Genomic DNA, 16472 nt, shown 5'->3' on the forward strand with positions numbered 1-16472 from the left:
GGACTCCATCAGAGGATGGGGACACAGCGTACAGGGAGTCCGAGGAGGACCACCCAGAGTGGAGAGTGGGAAGCTGGGGCAGAGAGGGAGTGGGTCTGCCAGAGATGGGGAGCCAGTGGGGAGAAGGGCACAGGGGAGGGGGACCCCCAAGGAGTAGGGGACATAGGAGCAGTCACCTAGAGTGGGGGGGGGTCACCGTTGGGCAGAGGATAGGGGAAGGGGGCCTGAGGAAGGAGGGTGACAGTGGAAGGGTGGGCACAGGACATCTGACAGATGACAGTCAGAAAAGCACCCGCACATGAAAGAACTGCTCTCTTTTATTGAGTCCTTCCATGTGCAAACAGCTTCTTTGCACCCAACCCCTGTGAGCCCATGTGCTTCTGCCCCAACTGTAAGATGGAAAACCAACCTGGGAGGGGCAGCCACTGGGCTTGAGGTGCTACTCAAGACAGAAGCTGCACCATGCCTTGGGTAGTGTCTGGTCTGACAGTCTCCAGAGCCCAGGATTCTGACCACTGGGCCATCCTGCCCCTTGCTGGGTGTCCAGAGATATGGCTGGGGGCCAGCCATAGATGCAGGGTCCTTCAGCATTCCACCCCGTAGCGGTCGAAGTGGCGCAGCAGCAGGCCCAGCTCAAGGTGCACGGTGCCACCAGCGGCCGTGTGCAGGCGATAGCGATCAGCCCCACTGTAGATGGCGTCCCCATGCAACAGCTGAGGCCCACCACCCACGAAGGCCCTCGCCAGCTGCTCCCGCCAGCTGCCCAGGGGCCGCCACGTAGGGCAGTCCAGCTGGTGGGTGCCTGGACTGCTGGGCACATGGCAAAAGCCGTAGCCTGCAAGCTGGCAGCGGCCAAAGCTATCCTGGGACCACACCTGGAGATGGAGCCGGGGCCAGCCTGCAGGATAGGAGGAAAGGAGGAAAGGAGGGATGGGTATGGCCCAGCCTCCTGCTCCTGGAGACCCCAGGCCCAGTCTTTCCCCACCAGGTTTCTGCCCCAGCCTCCTCTCTGGACTCCCACCCCTACAGAGCAGCCAGAGGGATCTTTCTGAGTCCATGTTCCCTCCCCACTCAAAACCCTGCCATGATTCCCCAGTGCACTCTGTATAAAGTCCAGCCTCAACGTTCAAGGCCCTTGAGGTCTGGCCTCTGTTGACCTCCCTCTCTGTGGCCTCCTCCTGCAAGTCCCTATCTCAGGGGAACCCAGTTCCCAGGTGAGTGTCTTGGGCCTTGTCCCGAATGCCTCCCTCCTTCCCTCCCCAAGGCCACACCCTGTCCGCTTCTCTGGCCTCAGAGCCTTCTTTCTTGCCCTGGCCAATCCGCCTTTCTGCTGGCAGCTAGAAACCTCTCTCTCCCCAGTTCCATAGGTGTCCTCACTCCAAAGACAGTTCAGCTCCTCAGGCTGGTAGGAAAAGCCCTTGGAGATCCAGCCCCATTTCACCCTCCTCTCTGAGTCCCTCTGGGCGAGGCCCTGTTCTAGAAGCTGGGGACACAGCAGTGAACAGAGCAGACAAAAATTCCTGCCCTTGAGCAGCTGACATCTTACACAACGAACACAGTAAATAAGCAAATTATAGGGTATGTCAGATGGTGATAACTGCTCTGGAGCAAAATAAGCTGAGTAGGGTGGGGGTAGGGCTGCAGTTTTAGAAAGGGGGTGATCAAGAAAAAGTTCACTGAGAAGGTGACATCTGAGTGAATGCTTAAAGGAGGGAAGGGAGAGGGGGCCATATGGACATCCAGGGAAGAGCGCTCCCAGCAGAGGGGAAAGTTAGTGCAAAGGCAGGGAGGTGGGAGCTGCCTGGTGGGGCCGATGTGGCTGGAGCAGAGTGAGAGGGGAGGGGGGAGGAGGTGACAGAACCATACGGAGCAAGGCCTTGTGATCCATGGTAAGGCTTTTTTATTTTTCTTGCTTTTTTTTCTTTTTAGGACTGCACCCACAGCATATGGAAGTTTGCAGGCTAGAGGTTGAGTTGGAGCTGCAGCTGCCAGCCTATGCCACAGCCACAGCAATGCAGGATCGGAGCCAAGTCTAAGACCTACCCCACAGCTCACGGCAATGCCGGATCCTTAACCCACTGAGTGAGGCCAGGGATCGAACCTGCATCCTCATGGATACTAGTTGGGTTCTTAACCCTCTGAGAACTTCCCATGGTAAGGCTTTCCCTTTTAACCTGAGGGAGACGGGGACCACGGTGGGTCCTGAGCAGAGGAGGATGGTGACCTGACTTAGGTGTTCACAGGGGGACAGACTATGGGGCTGAGGTGGGAACACAGGTAAAAAGGCTACTGAATAGCCCAGTGACAGGTGAGGATGGACAGATCAGGATGCTGGAAAGAGGGGGCAGTGTGGAAGTGGTGGGATTCAGGATGCGTTTCAAAGGTGGAGCTAATGGGCTTTCCTGATGGACAGAATGGGGCAGGGTAAGAAAAGGTTCTGTGGCAACGCTGGATCCTTGACCCCACTGTGCCGGGTCAGGGATTGAACCTGCATCCTGGCTCTGCAGAGGCCAACCATCCCGTTGTGCCATAGCGGGAACTCCCAGGAGGATCTTTTAAAAGCAAAATCTGACTTGTCAACTGCCTGCACTGCCTCCCCACTGCCTTCAGCTCTGCAGCCTGGCATTCAAAGGGCCTGCATGGCCTGTCAACCGTCCCCTGCAGTCCTCCTGCTCTCCCTCAGTCCTCCAAATGCACTTTCCCCCTCGAGCCTTCCACACATGGCTCTCTGCCCAGGACCCTCTTCCATCCTTCTGTTTTAAGAGCTCCTACTGGCCCTTCAGAGCAAAGCTCAAACATCCTCCCTCCTCCAGGAAGCCCTCCCTGAACTCCCCGGCAGAGGCAGGCACCTCCTCTGGGCTCCCATAGCTCTTCAGGATCCCCGATCCCAGTCCTCCCCACTCTGGGCAGCCCCTGTCTGAGGGCAGCTCTGTCTCCCTCAGGGGCTGATGGGCTGTGTGGGGCCGGGGCTGGGTCGGGGGAGCCGTCTCAATCACTGACATCAGCTGCATCACCTGACACAGGGCAGGCACTAGTAAACGCTATTTATATTGTAGAAATGTGTGGCCTATTTACCTAGGCTATTTCCTGGAACCCGTCCCCCTCTAATGACCCACAGAAATTTTCCCCCAGAAAAGGTTTTCTGATACCCCTCCTCCCCCACTGAGCAGCAAGGGAACCATGCCTGTAGAACAGCCACCAGCCCTCACCTCTCCCCCTCACAACCCCCTCGCAGCTTCCTGCAGATGAAAGACTCTTTTGGTTTGTCTCCATGAAAGCCACCTCTCTCTCCCCAGCTCTCCCCCTGACGTTGCCCCCTCCGCCCCCTGCCTCTGCCCAAGTCCTAACACACTCTAGAACCTGCCTGAGGAGGCCTCGGCTCAGTTTCTCCAGGGCCAAGACTGGCCAGGAAAGGGACCCAAAGGGCACAGAGAGCAGGAACAGCACGTGGAGTCCAGTCCTGCTGGCAGCATCAGTGCCACTAACCCACCCCCCTCAGGTTAGCCCGGGGCCCAGGCCAGGAACCCACCTTGAAGGCCTTTGGTGGCGAAGTGCAGGTCGATGGGGTGGGACCAGTAAGCCATGTCCCCTATCTGGGGGGTGTCCACTTGGGTTTGGCCCTCCCGCACACCTGACAGGAGCTTCCATGCCGCCCCTGTAGAAAGAGCCAGGACACGCATGAGCAGGGTAGGGTGGGAGGCAGCCATCCGGAAAGGGATCCCACTGTGGCTGTGGGACCCCATCTCTCCCTGGCACTCTGGGGCAGGGGCTGCAAAGCGAGGACTTTGGAGCCAAACGTCTGGGTTCAAATCCTGGCACTGGAGTTCCCCTTGTGGCTCAGCAGGTTAAGAACCCAACTAATATCCATAAGGATATGGGTTCGATCCCTGGCCTCGATCAGTGGGTTAAGGATCCAGTGTGGCCACAGCTGGGATCCTGCATTGCTGTGGCTGTGCGGCTGTGGTGTAGACCGGCAGCTGCAGCTCCCATTCAACCCCTAGCCCGAGAACTTCCATATGCCGCAGATGTGGCTGTTTAAAAAAAAAAAAAAAATCCTGGCGCTACTTCTTCCTGCCTGTGCAGCCTTGAGCAAGTTGCTTTTCTCTGCCTCAGTCTTCCCATCTGTAAGGTGGGTGTATTATGATGCATTCCTTGTAGTTTTACGAGACAATTAAATGAGTTAATACACATGAAGCACTCAGAATAGTGTCTGGGGCATAGTGAGTACTGGATAAGTGATGGATATCTTTTTTTTTTTTTTTTTTTTGTCTTTTTAGGGCTGCAGGTGTGGTTTATGGAAGTTCCTAGGTTAGGGGTTGAATCGGAGCTGCAGCTGCCAGTCTACACCACAGCTCATGGCAACGCCAGATCCTTAACCCACTGAAGGGGTCCAGGGGTTGAACCCGTGACCTGCTTAGTCAAAAGGGAACTCCTGAGTATCATTTTATTACTATCCTCGCCCCGTGTTTAGAGGCCTAGTCCACGGGCTAAGATGGGGCCAAGGGTGTCCTTCACAAGCAGGTGCACAGAGCACATCGTGAAAGGTGCATCATAACAGCAATCCTACCGGGGATGCCAGTAATAGCAAAAACGCACTGGACGCTTACCAAATGCCAGACGCTGTGCTAAGCGCTTTAGTAATGAATTCATTTAATCCACCCTCTGGGACTCTTAATCCCTAACCCCCACACCAGTCCCGCTTACAGAGCCCGCGGGGCCCTGCCTGGCCTGGCCCATGCCCCCCTTCCTGAATTCATCTCCCGTCATTCTCCCCATTCCTCACTCTCTAGCCTCACTGGTCCTGTTTTTGTTCCCCTCCTCAGGGCCTTTGCACTTGCTGTTCCTTCTGCCTAGACAACTGCTCCTGGATGGCCCCATGCCTGGCTTTCTTTAATCCTTCAGGGATCAGCTCAAGTGCTCCTTTCATTGAGAGGTTCTCCCTCACCCTCCTATCCAGAAACTAGCCGGTCCCTCCCACATCATCTCATCTCTTCCTCCCGTCCACCACTATCTGTAATCACTGCACTCAGATCTTTTTTAAAGGGCCACACCCATAGCCTATGGAGGTTCCCAGGCTAGGGGTCAAAACGGAGCCATAGCCGCCGGCCACAGCCACAGCCACAGCAATGCCAGATCTGAGCCGGGTCTCGACCTACACCACAGTTCACAGCAACGCCTGATCCTTAAACCAGTGAGCGAGACCAGGGATCAAACCTGCATCCTCACAGATACTAGTCAGATTTGTTTCCATCGAGTGCACGACAGGAACTCCCTGTGCTCAGGTCTCTATCTGCTTATTTATTTTCTGTCTCCCCTGCTGTGAGCCCTAGGAGAACAGAGATCTTGTAAACTACTGGATCCCTAGCACCTCAAACCCAGATCTTGGTACACAGAAGGAGCTCAATAAATGTTTGTTGGCCAAATAAATGGTCCTAGGAGGTAGGGGCTAATATAATCCTCATTTTACAGGTAAAGAAACACTCTGAGAAGGAAAGGCACTTGGTCATTCATTCCACAAACATTTGCTGAACAGCCACTCTGTTCTCCATGCAGGGGCTACAGGAGGACTGCAGAAAACCAAGGTCCCATCAAGGAACTTGAATCAAGGAGCTGATTCAAATGGAGCTCTGACCAATGGTGGAGACCAAACCCTGTATCCAACTGCCCCTTGGCTCTCTACTGGATTAACTGCCCCTGCCCTACCTCCCCAGCCAGGAGCCTCCTGAAAGTAATAAAAGCCATGTTAGTTACTGCTCCATTCTGAGCCAGGTGAAGAAAGCACCAGGCCTTGAATCAGGATCCTTGCCTACAAGGTTTCCCTATGAAGGACAAAGAGTCCCCCTTTACGGTTGAGGAAACTGAGGCACTGAGAGGCGATGACACTTGCCTGGAGTCACAGATGACACAAGTGAGAGGTAGGGGCCTGGAAACCAAGTCCGATTCCAGAGCCTGTTTTTTGTTGTTGTTGTTTTTCTTTTTTTATTTTATTTATTTATTTATTTTTTTGTCTTTTTGCCTTTTCTAGGGTTGCTCCCACAGCACATGGAGGTTCCCAGGCTAGGGGTCTAATAGGAGCGGTAGCCGCTGGCCTACGCCAGAGCCACAGCAACGTGGGATCCAAGCTGAGTCTGCAACCTATACCACAACTCACGGCAACGCCAGATCCTTAACCCACTGAGCAAGGCCAGGGATTGAACCCACAACCTCATGGTTCCTAGTCGGATTCGTTAACCACCGAGCCATGATGGGAACTCCTGTTGTTCTATTTTTAATGGCCATACCTGCAGCACATGGAAGTTCCCAGGCCAGGGACTGAATCCGAGCCTCAGCTGTGACCTACACCATGGCTGTGCCTTGGATTCTTGCATACACTCTGCTAAGATGGGGATGGAAGCAGTGCCTCCGCAGCAACCCTAGCTGCTGCAGTCTGTTCTTTTATTTGTTGTTTTTACTTTTTAGGGCCACACCCACGGCATATGGAGGTTCCCAGACTAGAGGTCCAATCGGAGCTACAGCTGCCAGCCTACACCACAGCCACACCAACCTGGGATCCAACCGTGTCTGTGACCTACACCACAACTCACGGCAGCGCTGGATCCTTAACCCACTGGGTGAGGCCAGGGATTGAACCCGCAACCTCATGGTTACTAGTCAGATTCGTTTCTGCTGTGCCACAGGGGGAACTCCTGCAGCCTGATTCTCAACCCGCTACACCACAGCAGGAACTCTCAGAGCCCACTTCTTATCTACTCAGCTGGAAGGACCCCAATTTCCCAGGGAATCTGAACCACCCTGCCCACCACTGAAATTACAAAGGACCCCAAGCCTGAAAGGATGATGATGGCAGTGGCCACACTCATTTCGTGGGCATTTATTTGTGCTAGGCAACATACCTAGGACTTTACAAACAAGCCCCCATCCAGTTTTCACAAAGGCCAGGCAAACACTTACTGAGCACTTGCAAGAAAGGCCCTCTTCTAAGTGCTGTGGATGTTTATTTAGTTCTCACAACAAGCCCATGAGGTAAACAGTGTTATTATTTCCATTGTACAGAAGGGAAGCCGAGGTCTAGACAAGTGCCCAAGGCCACGTAATTAATAAGCAAGCCCCAGTTTTGAACCCAGGCATTCTGTGCTTTTACTTTTTTATTTTTTGTCTTTTTTTTTTTTTTTAGGGCCGCACCCGCAGCATGTGGAGGTTCCCAGGCTAGGAGTTGAATCAGAGCTGATCCCGGCATTCTGTGCTTTTAACCTCAGCACTCTGCTACCTCTTAGATGTTATTAGCTTCATTTTCAGACAAGGAAACTGAAGGTCAGAAAGGTCAAGTCCAAAGGTTCCCAATTAATAGGTAAGGGAGTTTCTACTTGAGCCCAGACTCGGTGGCCTATGGCCCTAACCACCACACCATCCCATCACACTATCTCCGATGAAGGGCATGAAAACTGGGGCCTCCATGGTCCCTCTTGGGCCTGCGCGGATGAACCTCGATGACAGCCACAACGAGGTTCCTACATTCTCAGAGAAAAATGAATACGGTAGGGTGGCCTCTCCTCGCAATTCCGAGATGGAAACTTCTATTTTACATCAAGAATAAATAGGAGTTCCCGTCGTGGCACAGTGGTTAACGAATCCGACTAGGAACCATGAGGTTGCGGGTTCGGTCCCTGCCCTTGCTCAGAGGGTTAAGGATCTGGCGTTGCCGTGAGCTGTGGTGTAGGTTGCAGACGCGGCTCGGATCCCGTGTTGCTGTGGCTCTGGCGTAGGCCGGTGGCTATAGCTCCGACTGGACCCCTAGCCTGGGAACCTCCATATGCCGAGGGAGCGGCCCAAGAAATAGCAAAAAAAGACAAAAAATAAAAAATAAAATTAAAAAATAAAATAAAATAAAATAAAAAGAATAAATAGAGACTGTTAAGGAAAGAATTAAGACGGAGGAGCCACCGAGCATACCGCTAAGACAATGAATAAAGTCCAAACAGTGTCCTTAGGGCTATCAAGTGTTTTGAGGGTTGGGGATGGGTATGTGTCTAGCCCAGTGTCCCCTCTCCTTAGGGGCTGTGAGAGAGCGGGAGCCATGGTCCTCAGAGATGGGATGGGAAGGGATAAGAAAGAAGCCTGAGATTTGCATGAACAGAGGTGGTCAGGGTTTGAGTTCTGAAAGCCGATGCAAGCTGAGGATCAGGGACTGAGGGTGAAGGGTCTAGGCTGAGGGGTTCTGGTGGGGAAATGAGCCATGTCGGGGAATACCTGTGTGGACGCCCCACTTGCAGAAGAGGCTACTTTCCGAGAAACCGGTGGCCCCCATGATCTGCCCAATCACGTGCACCTCAGCCATGGCCCTGAGAGGGGAAAAATATAATCACAGCCTGGTGAGAAAAGTGTACTATTATCTCCACCTAATAGATGGGAAAACTGAGGCCCACTAAGTAAGGAGCAGTACTTGGGATCCCAAGTGAGTTTTGTCAAACTACTGAGGCCGCTTAACCATAATACCAAATGCCTCTCCAGGAAAGTCCTCGAAAAAAGAGAGGTGAAAAATGGACGAGCTGAGGAGCTGGCACCTAACTCTGCCTTCAAAATAACCTCTTCCTCTAGCTCAGTGTAGCGGAAAGTCCGGCCCAAGGGGCCCATGGCTCCGCCCACAAGCACAAAAACCCCGCCTCCGCCCCTCGGATTCCCCCACCCCTCCCCAGGTTCATCAGGCGCATGCGTTTTAAGTGCAAGGCGACCTTAGCCCCGCCTCTGAGCCAGCGCATGCGTTTTTCCTACCTCAGAGCCCCTAACGGTTAAGAGGCGTGAAAGCGCCGGCGAGGATTGGAGTTCGTAGCCTGACCTGTCTCTCTTTCCGCGGGTGCTGACTCCCCAGGCCTGGCTCGCGCCTCCCCCTTCCGTACAGCGAGAGATCTGAGGCACTAATCCCTCTTAGGACTCGCCCGCCTCCGGGTTCCCTGGTTGTTGCTGGGACAACAGCAGCCTCCTCCCCTGGCCTTGCACCCGCCCTGCAGGTCGCTAATTGGCCTTAGGAGTCTGTGGGGCGGGACTAATACGTGATGGACATTTTCTCCCCTCCCTCTCCATTTTGGGAAAGCCGTCTCTTCCAACTTCTAGCCAAGGTTCCGCCATTTGCGGCGTGGCGGTGCTGTTGCCATCTTGGGTGTGGCTGAGGACGTTTGAGCGCTGTTTTCTCCCAGATATTCTCTTTCTTTTTTTGGCCATGCCGGTAGCAAGCGGGAGTTCCCGGGCCAGGGGTCGCTCTACAGTAGCGACCCAGGCCTCTGCAGTAACAACGCCGGATCCTTAACCTGTTCCTCACCGAAACTCCATACCCAGATACTCTCTTAACAGAATATGCAAATCCAGTGAGAGTTCCCTGGTGGTGCAGCGGGTTAAGGATCCATCCTTTGTTGTCACCGATGTGGCAGGCGTTTGGTCCCTGGCTGGGAACTTCTGCTTGCTACGGGAGCGCAAAAAAGAAAAAAAAAAAAAAAAAAAAAAAAGAAGAAGAAGCAAATCCTTAAGTTCTCCTTGTCCCCTAAATCTCTCTCCCAACTGGAACCACAAGTCAGAGACTTGAGCCAGAGCCAAGGGGGAATTTCCCTCAGATCATTGTGTATAACCTCCTGCCTTATAATTGGAGAAAAAAAAAAAAATTCAGAGAAGTTGGGGAGGGGGTTTCCCTTCCTTTTGAAAGTTCTCCTAAGTTCTTCAAGGACTTATAAATCCAACTCCCTTCTCAGAAATACTGCCCAGTTCTTCACTGACTGGTGAAGTTAGTGATTCTGAGCAAGGAGGTGGGTGTGGGGCTCCAAGGACGGGTATGAGAAATGAGGAACTGAGGCCTGTTTATCTGCAGAAAATCCGGTTCTGACCTCAGTCAGTAGCTTGTGACCTTGCATGGCCCCATTTCTCAGTCATCCCATCCATGTAACGGGCGCCAGGGGAGTGACTGAGAGGGATTCACACCTACTGATTTCCTGAGTAGTGCCTTCCCCACCCACTAAGTCCAGTTGAACCTTAGTCCTGTGCCTTATTCCTTCAGCCCAGGCAGGAAGTCCAAAAGGAACTTATTCCCCTACTTTTTAGCAAAACAGCTACTGCAAAAGGTAGAGTCACCAGGAGTTCCCATCATGGCTCAGCGGAAACAAATCTGATTAGTATCCATGAGAACGTGGATTCAATCCCTGGCCTTGCTCAGTGGGTTGAGGATCCGGTGCTGCCGTGAGCTGTGGTATGAGTCACAGATGCTGCTTGGATCCCAAGTTGGTGTGGCTGTGGCGTAGGCCGGGGGCTACAGCTCCAATTTGAACCCTAGCCTGGGAACTTCCATATGCTGTGGGTGTGGCCCTAAAAAGACACACACAAAAAAGTCAGAGTCACTAGCTCAAAGTTATTAAGGAAGGGGCAACATTCAATAGGATAATAAAATAAAGGATAATATTTCACTAATACGTATATTTGAATGCTACCAATTATTGGTTTGTCTGTCCCAGCCCCTGTAAACTGCATGCATGATCTTCTTTAATCCTCACAAATATCCCACAGGATAGGTAATTATCAGCTTTATTTAAGATGAAGAAATTAGGACAAAATTATTTGCCTGGGAAGTTCCCATTGTGGTGCAGCAGAAATGAATCCAACTAGTAGCCATGAAGATGTGGGTTCGATCCCTGGCCTCCCTCAGTGGGTCAGGGATCGGTGCACTGCAGAGTAGATCACAGACAAGGTGTGTGGTGTGTCTGTGGTGTAGGCCGACAGCTGTAGCTCCAATTTGACCCCTAGCCTGGGAACTTCCATATGCTGTGGGTACGGCCCTAAAAGGACAAAAAAAGTCATTTGCCTGAAACCAAACTGATTATACTTCTGTCTCACTCTGTCCCCAAACCTTAGGTCCTCAATCTCACTATCCTGCCTCTCTTGGATACACATCTCCTAGTATCAAAGGAATTTGGTGGTTATGGGGGTCATTACCTTTTTTTTTTTTTTTTTTGGTCTTTTTCCCTTTTCTAGGGCTGATCCCATGGCATATGGAGGTTCCCAGGCTAGGGGTCTAATCAGAGCTGTAGCTGCCGGCCTACACCACAGCCACAGCAACACCAGATCCAAGCCACGTCTTCGACCTACACCACAGCTCAAGGCAACGCCGGATCCTTAACCCACCAAGCAAGGCCAGGGATCAAACCTGCAACCACATGGTTCCTAGTTGGATTCGTTAACCACTGAGCGACGACGGGAACTCCCTGTCCACAGATTCTTTGACATTCCTAGATTTCTTCTTTCACCAAGGAGAGCCTAATTTCTGTCTTTTTTTTTTTTTTTTTTTTGGCATTGCCCATGGCATGTGGAAATTTCTGGATCCAAGCCACAGTAGCACAACAGTGATAAAGCCAAATCCTTAACCACTGGGCCACTAGGGAACTCCTCTCTCCTCTTGAGTATAGGCTGTGCTTTGTAACTTGCTTCTAACCAGTAGAATATGGTAGAAGTGTTGCTGTATGACTTCTGAGATGAGGCTATAAAAGCACTGAGGCTTCCTCCTCTATCTCTTGAGAGACTCAGTCTCAGAGCAACCAGCCACCTTGTTGTGACAGCAGGGAAGCAGCCAGTGGAGAGACCCGAATGAGGACGGAGCAATCACCACCACGTGAAAGACTCATCTTTCAGAGCAACCAGCCACCTTGTTGTGACAGCAGGGAAGCAGCCAGTGGAGAGACCTGAATGGGAACGGAGCAATCACCACCATGTGAAAGACTCATCTTGGAAGGAGGTCTTTCAGCCCCATCACATCTTCAGGGAACTCTTGTGTTTGGCTGACTTGCTGGCTGTAACTTCATGCCACCCTGAGCCAGAACCCAACGGCTAAGTTGTCAACAGATTCCTGACCAACAGAAACTAATGCTGGATGCTAAATGTTTGGGGGCTTTTTGTTTGTTTTTTGTTTTTTTTTTCTATTTTCGGCCACACCTGAGGCATGTGGAAGATCCCAGGCCAGGGACTGAGCTGCAGCTGTGACCTACGTCCAGATTCTTAACCCACTGCACCGGGCCGGGGTTCAAACCAGAGCCGCTGCAGAGACAACACTGGATCCTCAACCCATTGCACCACAGCAGGAGCTCCAAATGTTTGCTGTTTTAAGCCACTAAGTTTGGGGAGATAATTTGTTGCACAGCAATAATAACTAATACAGATGGCTAATGAATTTAGGGCAGAGCCTGGCATGGGGAACCACTATAAATATTTGCTATTACTGATGGTTTTTATTGTTGACGTTGTTGTTGTTCCTGAAGTGGCAGTTTTGCATATTTTTAACAAGAAGCACTGAATATTTATGTATTTCTAATTTTTTTTTTAAAGTTTTTGGAGTTCCCATCATGGCGCAGCAGAAACAAATCCGACTAGGAACCATGAGGGTGCAGGTTCAATTCCTGGCCTTGCTCAGTGGGTTAAGGATCCGGCGTTGCCTTGAGCTGTGGTGTAGGTCGCAGACATGGCCCGGATCCCTCATTGCTGTGGCTGTGGTCACAGACACCACCCGGATCTGGGGTTGCTGTGGCTGTGCTGTAGGCCGGTAGCTACAGCTCTGATTAGACCCCTAGCCTGGGAACCTCCATATGCTGCGGGTGTGGCCCTAGGAAAAAAAAGCAAAAAATATAAAAAACAAAGTTTTTTAAATTGTGAGAAAATACACATAAAATCTAGCATTTTAGCTGTCTTTCAGTGTACAGTTCAGTGGCATTAAGTACATTCACATAATTGTGCAACCAGTTTCTAGAACTCTTCTCATCTTGCAAAACTGAAACTCTGTACTCATTAAACAAAAACTCCCCTTCCCTTCCCTCCTCCAGCCCTTGGTAACCACCTATCTGCTTTCTGTTTCTGTGAGTTTGACTACTGTAGGTACCTCATATGAGTAGAATCATTAATTATTTATCTTTTTATGGCTGGCTTATTCCACGTAGCACAATTTACCATAAGGTAGGATCATCCACGCTGTAGTGCATGTCAGGTTTCATTTTTTTTGTTTTTGCTGTTTAGGGCCGCCCCCACAGCACACAGAGGTTCCCAGGGTAGGGGTCGAATCGGAGCTGCAGCTGCCAGCCTATACACCACAACCAAAACAACTCGGGATCCGAGCCATGTCTGCGACCTACACCATGGCTCATGGCCACACCAGATCCTTAACCCACTGAGCAAAGCCAGGGATCAAACCTGCATCCTCATGAATCCTAGTCAGGTTCATTAACCACTGAGCCACGAAGAAAACTCCAGACTTTCCTTCCTTTAAAAGAATCCAGCGTTGACACAGCTGTGGTCTAGGTCACAACTGCAGCTTGGATCTGATCCCTGGCCTGGGAAATCCATATGCTGCAGGACAGCCAAAAAAGACAAAAAAGTATAATTGACCTATAACACCATGTTGGTTCCAGGTGCACAACATAATGATTCAATATTTCTATACATTACAATATAATCATCAAAGAATTTCCTTACTTTTCCTTTTTTTTTTCCTCTTTTTTTTGGCCATGCATGACATGTGGAAGTTCCCAGGCTAGTGATTGAACCCACACCACAACAGTGACAATGCTGGATCCTTAAAGTGCTGAGCAACCAGGGAACTCTTTCTTTTTAAGGCTGAATAATATTCCATTGTATGCATATACCTTCTTTTCTTTATCCATTCATCTGCTGATGTACAGTTGGGTTGCTTCCACCTTTTGGCTGTTGTGAATAACGCTGCTGTGAACATGGGTGTACACATATTTCTTCAAGACCCTGCTTTCAATCCTTTGCAGTGTATACCCAGAAGTGGAATTGATGGGCCATATGGTAATTTTTTTTTTTTAATGTCTTTTTAGGGCCATACACCCATGGCATATGGAGGTTCCCAGGCTAGGGGTCTAATCGGAGCTGTAGCCACTGGCCTACACCACAGCCACAGCAACGCAGGATCCGAGCCAGGTCTACAATATACACCACAGTTCATGGCAATGCTGGATCCTTAACCCACTGAGCAAGGCCAGGGACCGAACCTGCATCCTTATGGATCCTAGTCAGATTTGTTTCTGCTGTGCCATGAGGGAAATTCCATAATTCTCTTCTTAATTTTTGAAGAGTCCTACTGATTAACATACTGTCCAGGAGTTCCCACCGTGGCGCAGCAGTTTAAGGATCTAGCATTGTCTCTGCAGTGCCTCAGGTCACTGCCATGGCATAGGTTGGTTTGATCCCTGGCCCGGGAACTGCCACATGCCAAAGGCACAGCTCCACCCCCCAAAAAAAAGTTTAGAAGCAAAGTATATGTACAGGAATTCCTGCTGTGGCACAGTGGGTTAAGGATCTGGTGTTGCCACAGTTGCAGCATAGGTTGCAGCTGTGGCTCAGATTCAATCCCTGGACCAGGAACTTCCATACGCCACAGATGCAACATATGGTGGAAATGAAGGTTCGATCCCCAGCCTGGCACCGTGGGTTAAGGCTCTGGTGTTGCCACAGCAGCAGCTCAGGGAAAAAAATTTTTTCCCTTTGTAAATAAATAAGTAATCTGTGGGAAGATACTTTGAGACTAAATAAATATCCTGCTCCTCATCAAACTTTCACTCAATGGTTTAGGCTTCTGGATCACATGCTTAATATTCTAGGACTATTAAACCCCAAGAGGCCTGGGGCTCCTGTGATGTCTTGGAAGCGGTGGGGAGACTGAACAAGGCTGATGGCCAGACAGATCTACAGGAAGTGAAAAAATTCTCTAAGGTGGCCTAGGGGGTCCCAGGGACCTATATTGCTCAGGGATTTAGTAAAAAAACTGAAGCTGGTGGGAATTTACGCCTCCACCTGACAAGTATACACAGAAAGCCTGCTCTGTGCCAGGCACTGTTCTAGGACTTGAGGCACAGCAATGAACAAGGGATCAAATCCCCACCTGGCTGAAACTGACACTGATGTGGGAAGATTCAAACTACAGGAGTTCCCTTGTGGTACAGCAGGTTAAGGATCTAGTGTTGTCCCTGCAGCAGCTCGGGTCACTGCTGTAGTGTGGGTTCAATCCCTGGCCCGAGGAACTTCCACATGCCTCAGGCATAGCCGAAAAACAAAAACAAAACAAACAAAATAACAAGACTAGAGGAATATATGCTATGTCTTACAGTGATATGCATAAGAGCAAGGTTCGGGAGAGAGAGTGTGACTTGTTTATATCAGAGTATCTCTCCTGATAAAACACTTCTGCCCCCTCTCTCTCTCATCTACACCCCCCCCCCCATAGGTCTTCCCACCTCTTGTCTGCCAGAAATTCTGACTGAGCCAAGTGCACTTCCAGACACCATCTGCTTTCCCCGGGAGTGGGGCCCGTGCCAGCTCCAGCATCTGGACTCTTGGCTCAGCGCCCTAGAGCCTGGAACCCTGGAGCCCTGGAGCCCTGGAGCCCTGGAGCCCTGGAGCAAGGGAACCCTGGCTGGCCTCACAGCGGGAGGGGAGTCCTCCACTTCGGCTGCCTGGGACTGGTGAAATGGAGGGCTTCCGAGAAAGGGAAGCCAGTGCAAGCCGGGTGGGCTCCCTGAGGAGGTGGAGGCCTGCAGGGTGAGAAGAATCCCCTAATCAGATTAATGAAGATGGATATAAATAATTATACTCCTAAACACCCTCAGAGTGCTTAGGTTGGGGCACATGTTGGACAGTTGTTATGGCACCTAACTTAAGCACATTATGTTATCACAGCTAAGAAGCAGGGAGTGTTTACCCCATTTTATAGATGAAGAAATTGCAGTTCAGAGAGGTGATGCCCTTATCCAGAGATCATGCAGAAAACACCTTTGAAGAGCCTGGAAAGGAATTCAGGTCTGCGTGGGTTCAAACACTGACTCATAACCACCAACTGTACCACCTGATAACCAGCACACCACCTCCACCCTCTTCCCAGGAAGCCCCCACCTCACCTTCTGCATCTGCTTTCTCTCCTCCCTTTGGGCCAGCAGGAAATACAGCCCTGGGTTACAATCTGCCAGTGGGTCCCAGTATCAGTTGTTTACCGGCCAAGTGTGCACACATGGCTGAGCCTCAGTTTCCTTACCAGCAGAAGAGGGGTAGAAAGAGAACTACTTTAAAAAAAAAAGAAAAAGAAAAAGAGATATACATGCATGTGTAACTGGGTCCCCATGCTGTACAGTGGAAAAAAAGAAAAAAAAAAAAAAAAGAAGAAGAAGAAGAAATGGAGCTACTGAGGGGAATGTGAGCGATGATTAACGTAGGGCATCGAAGCCAGGGGTAGTGACCCGGCGGACGGCGGGCTCCTTGGCAACTCCTAACTCCTCTGCGCTGGTTTCCTTTTGGGCACGACAGGACAATCAATCAGCGTGCCTCAGAGGTCGTTCTTAGGGGTAAACGTGTACGCGTATACGTAAAGCACTAAGGGCCGTGCCCGGAGGTAGCCGGGTTGCTGTTAATTGTCGGGCAGGTGGGAGGACAGGGGGTGGAGGTGG

At 51.0% G+C, this 16472-nt stretch overlaps 1 protein-coding gene across 1 annotated transcript; it reads right to left on the reverse strand.

Moving 5' to 3' along the window:
* Window positions 1–299: 299 nt before the first annotated feature.
* B9D2 (B9 domain containing 2) lies at window positions 300–8965 on the reverse strand. The gene is made up of 4 exons (XM_003127154.6): window positions 8770–8965; window positions 8248–8339; window positions 3530–3655; window positions 300–898 (listed from the first exon to the last, which is right to left on the reverse strand). Exons 2-4 carry the CDS (start codon window positions 8333–8335, stop codon window positions 585–587), a joined length of 528 nt encoding a protein of 175 aa, XP_003127202.2. The 5' UTR covers window positions 8336–8339; window positions 8770–8965; the 3' UTR covers window positions 300–584.
* Between the last annotated feature and the right edge of the window lie 7507 nt (window positions 8966–16472).

Source organism: Sus scrofa, chromosome 6 (genome assembly GCF_054392235.1).
Source record: "Sus scrofa isolate SSC_HxYL_T2T_F1_AM1 chromosome 6, Sscrofa_HxYL_maternal_Yorkshire_Landrace_v2.0, whole genome shotgun sequence".
NCBI classification, from domain to species: Eukaryota; Metazoa; Chordata; class Mammalia; order Artiodactyla; family Suidae; genus Sus; species Sus scrofa.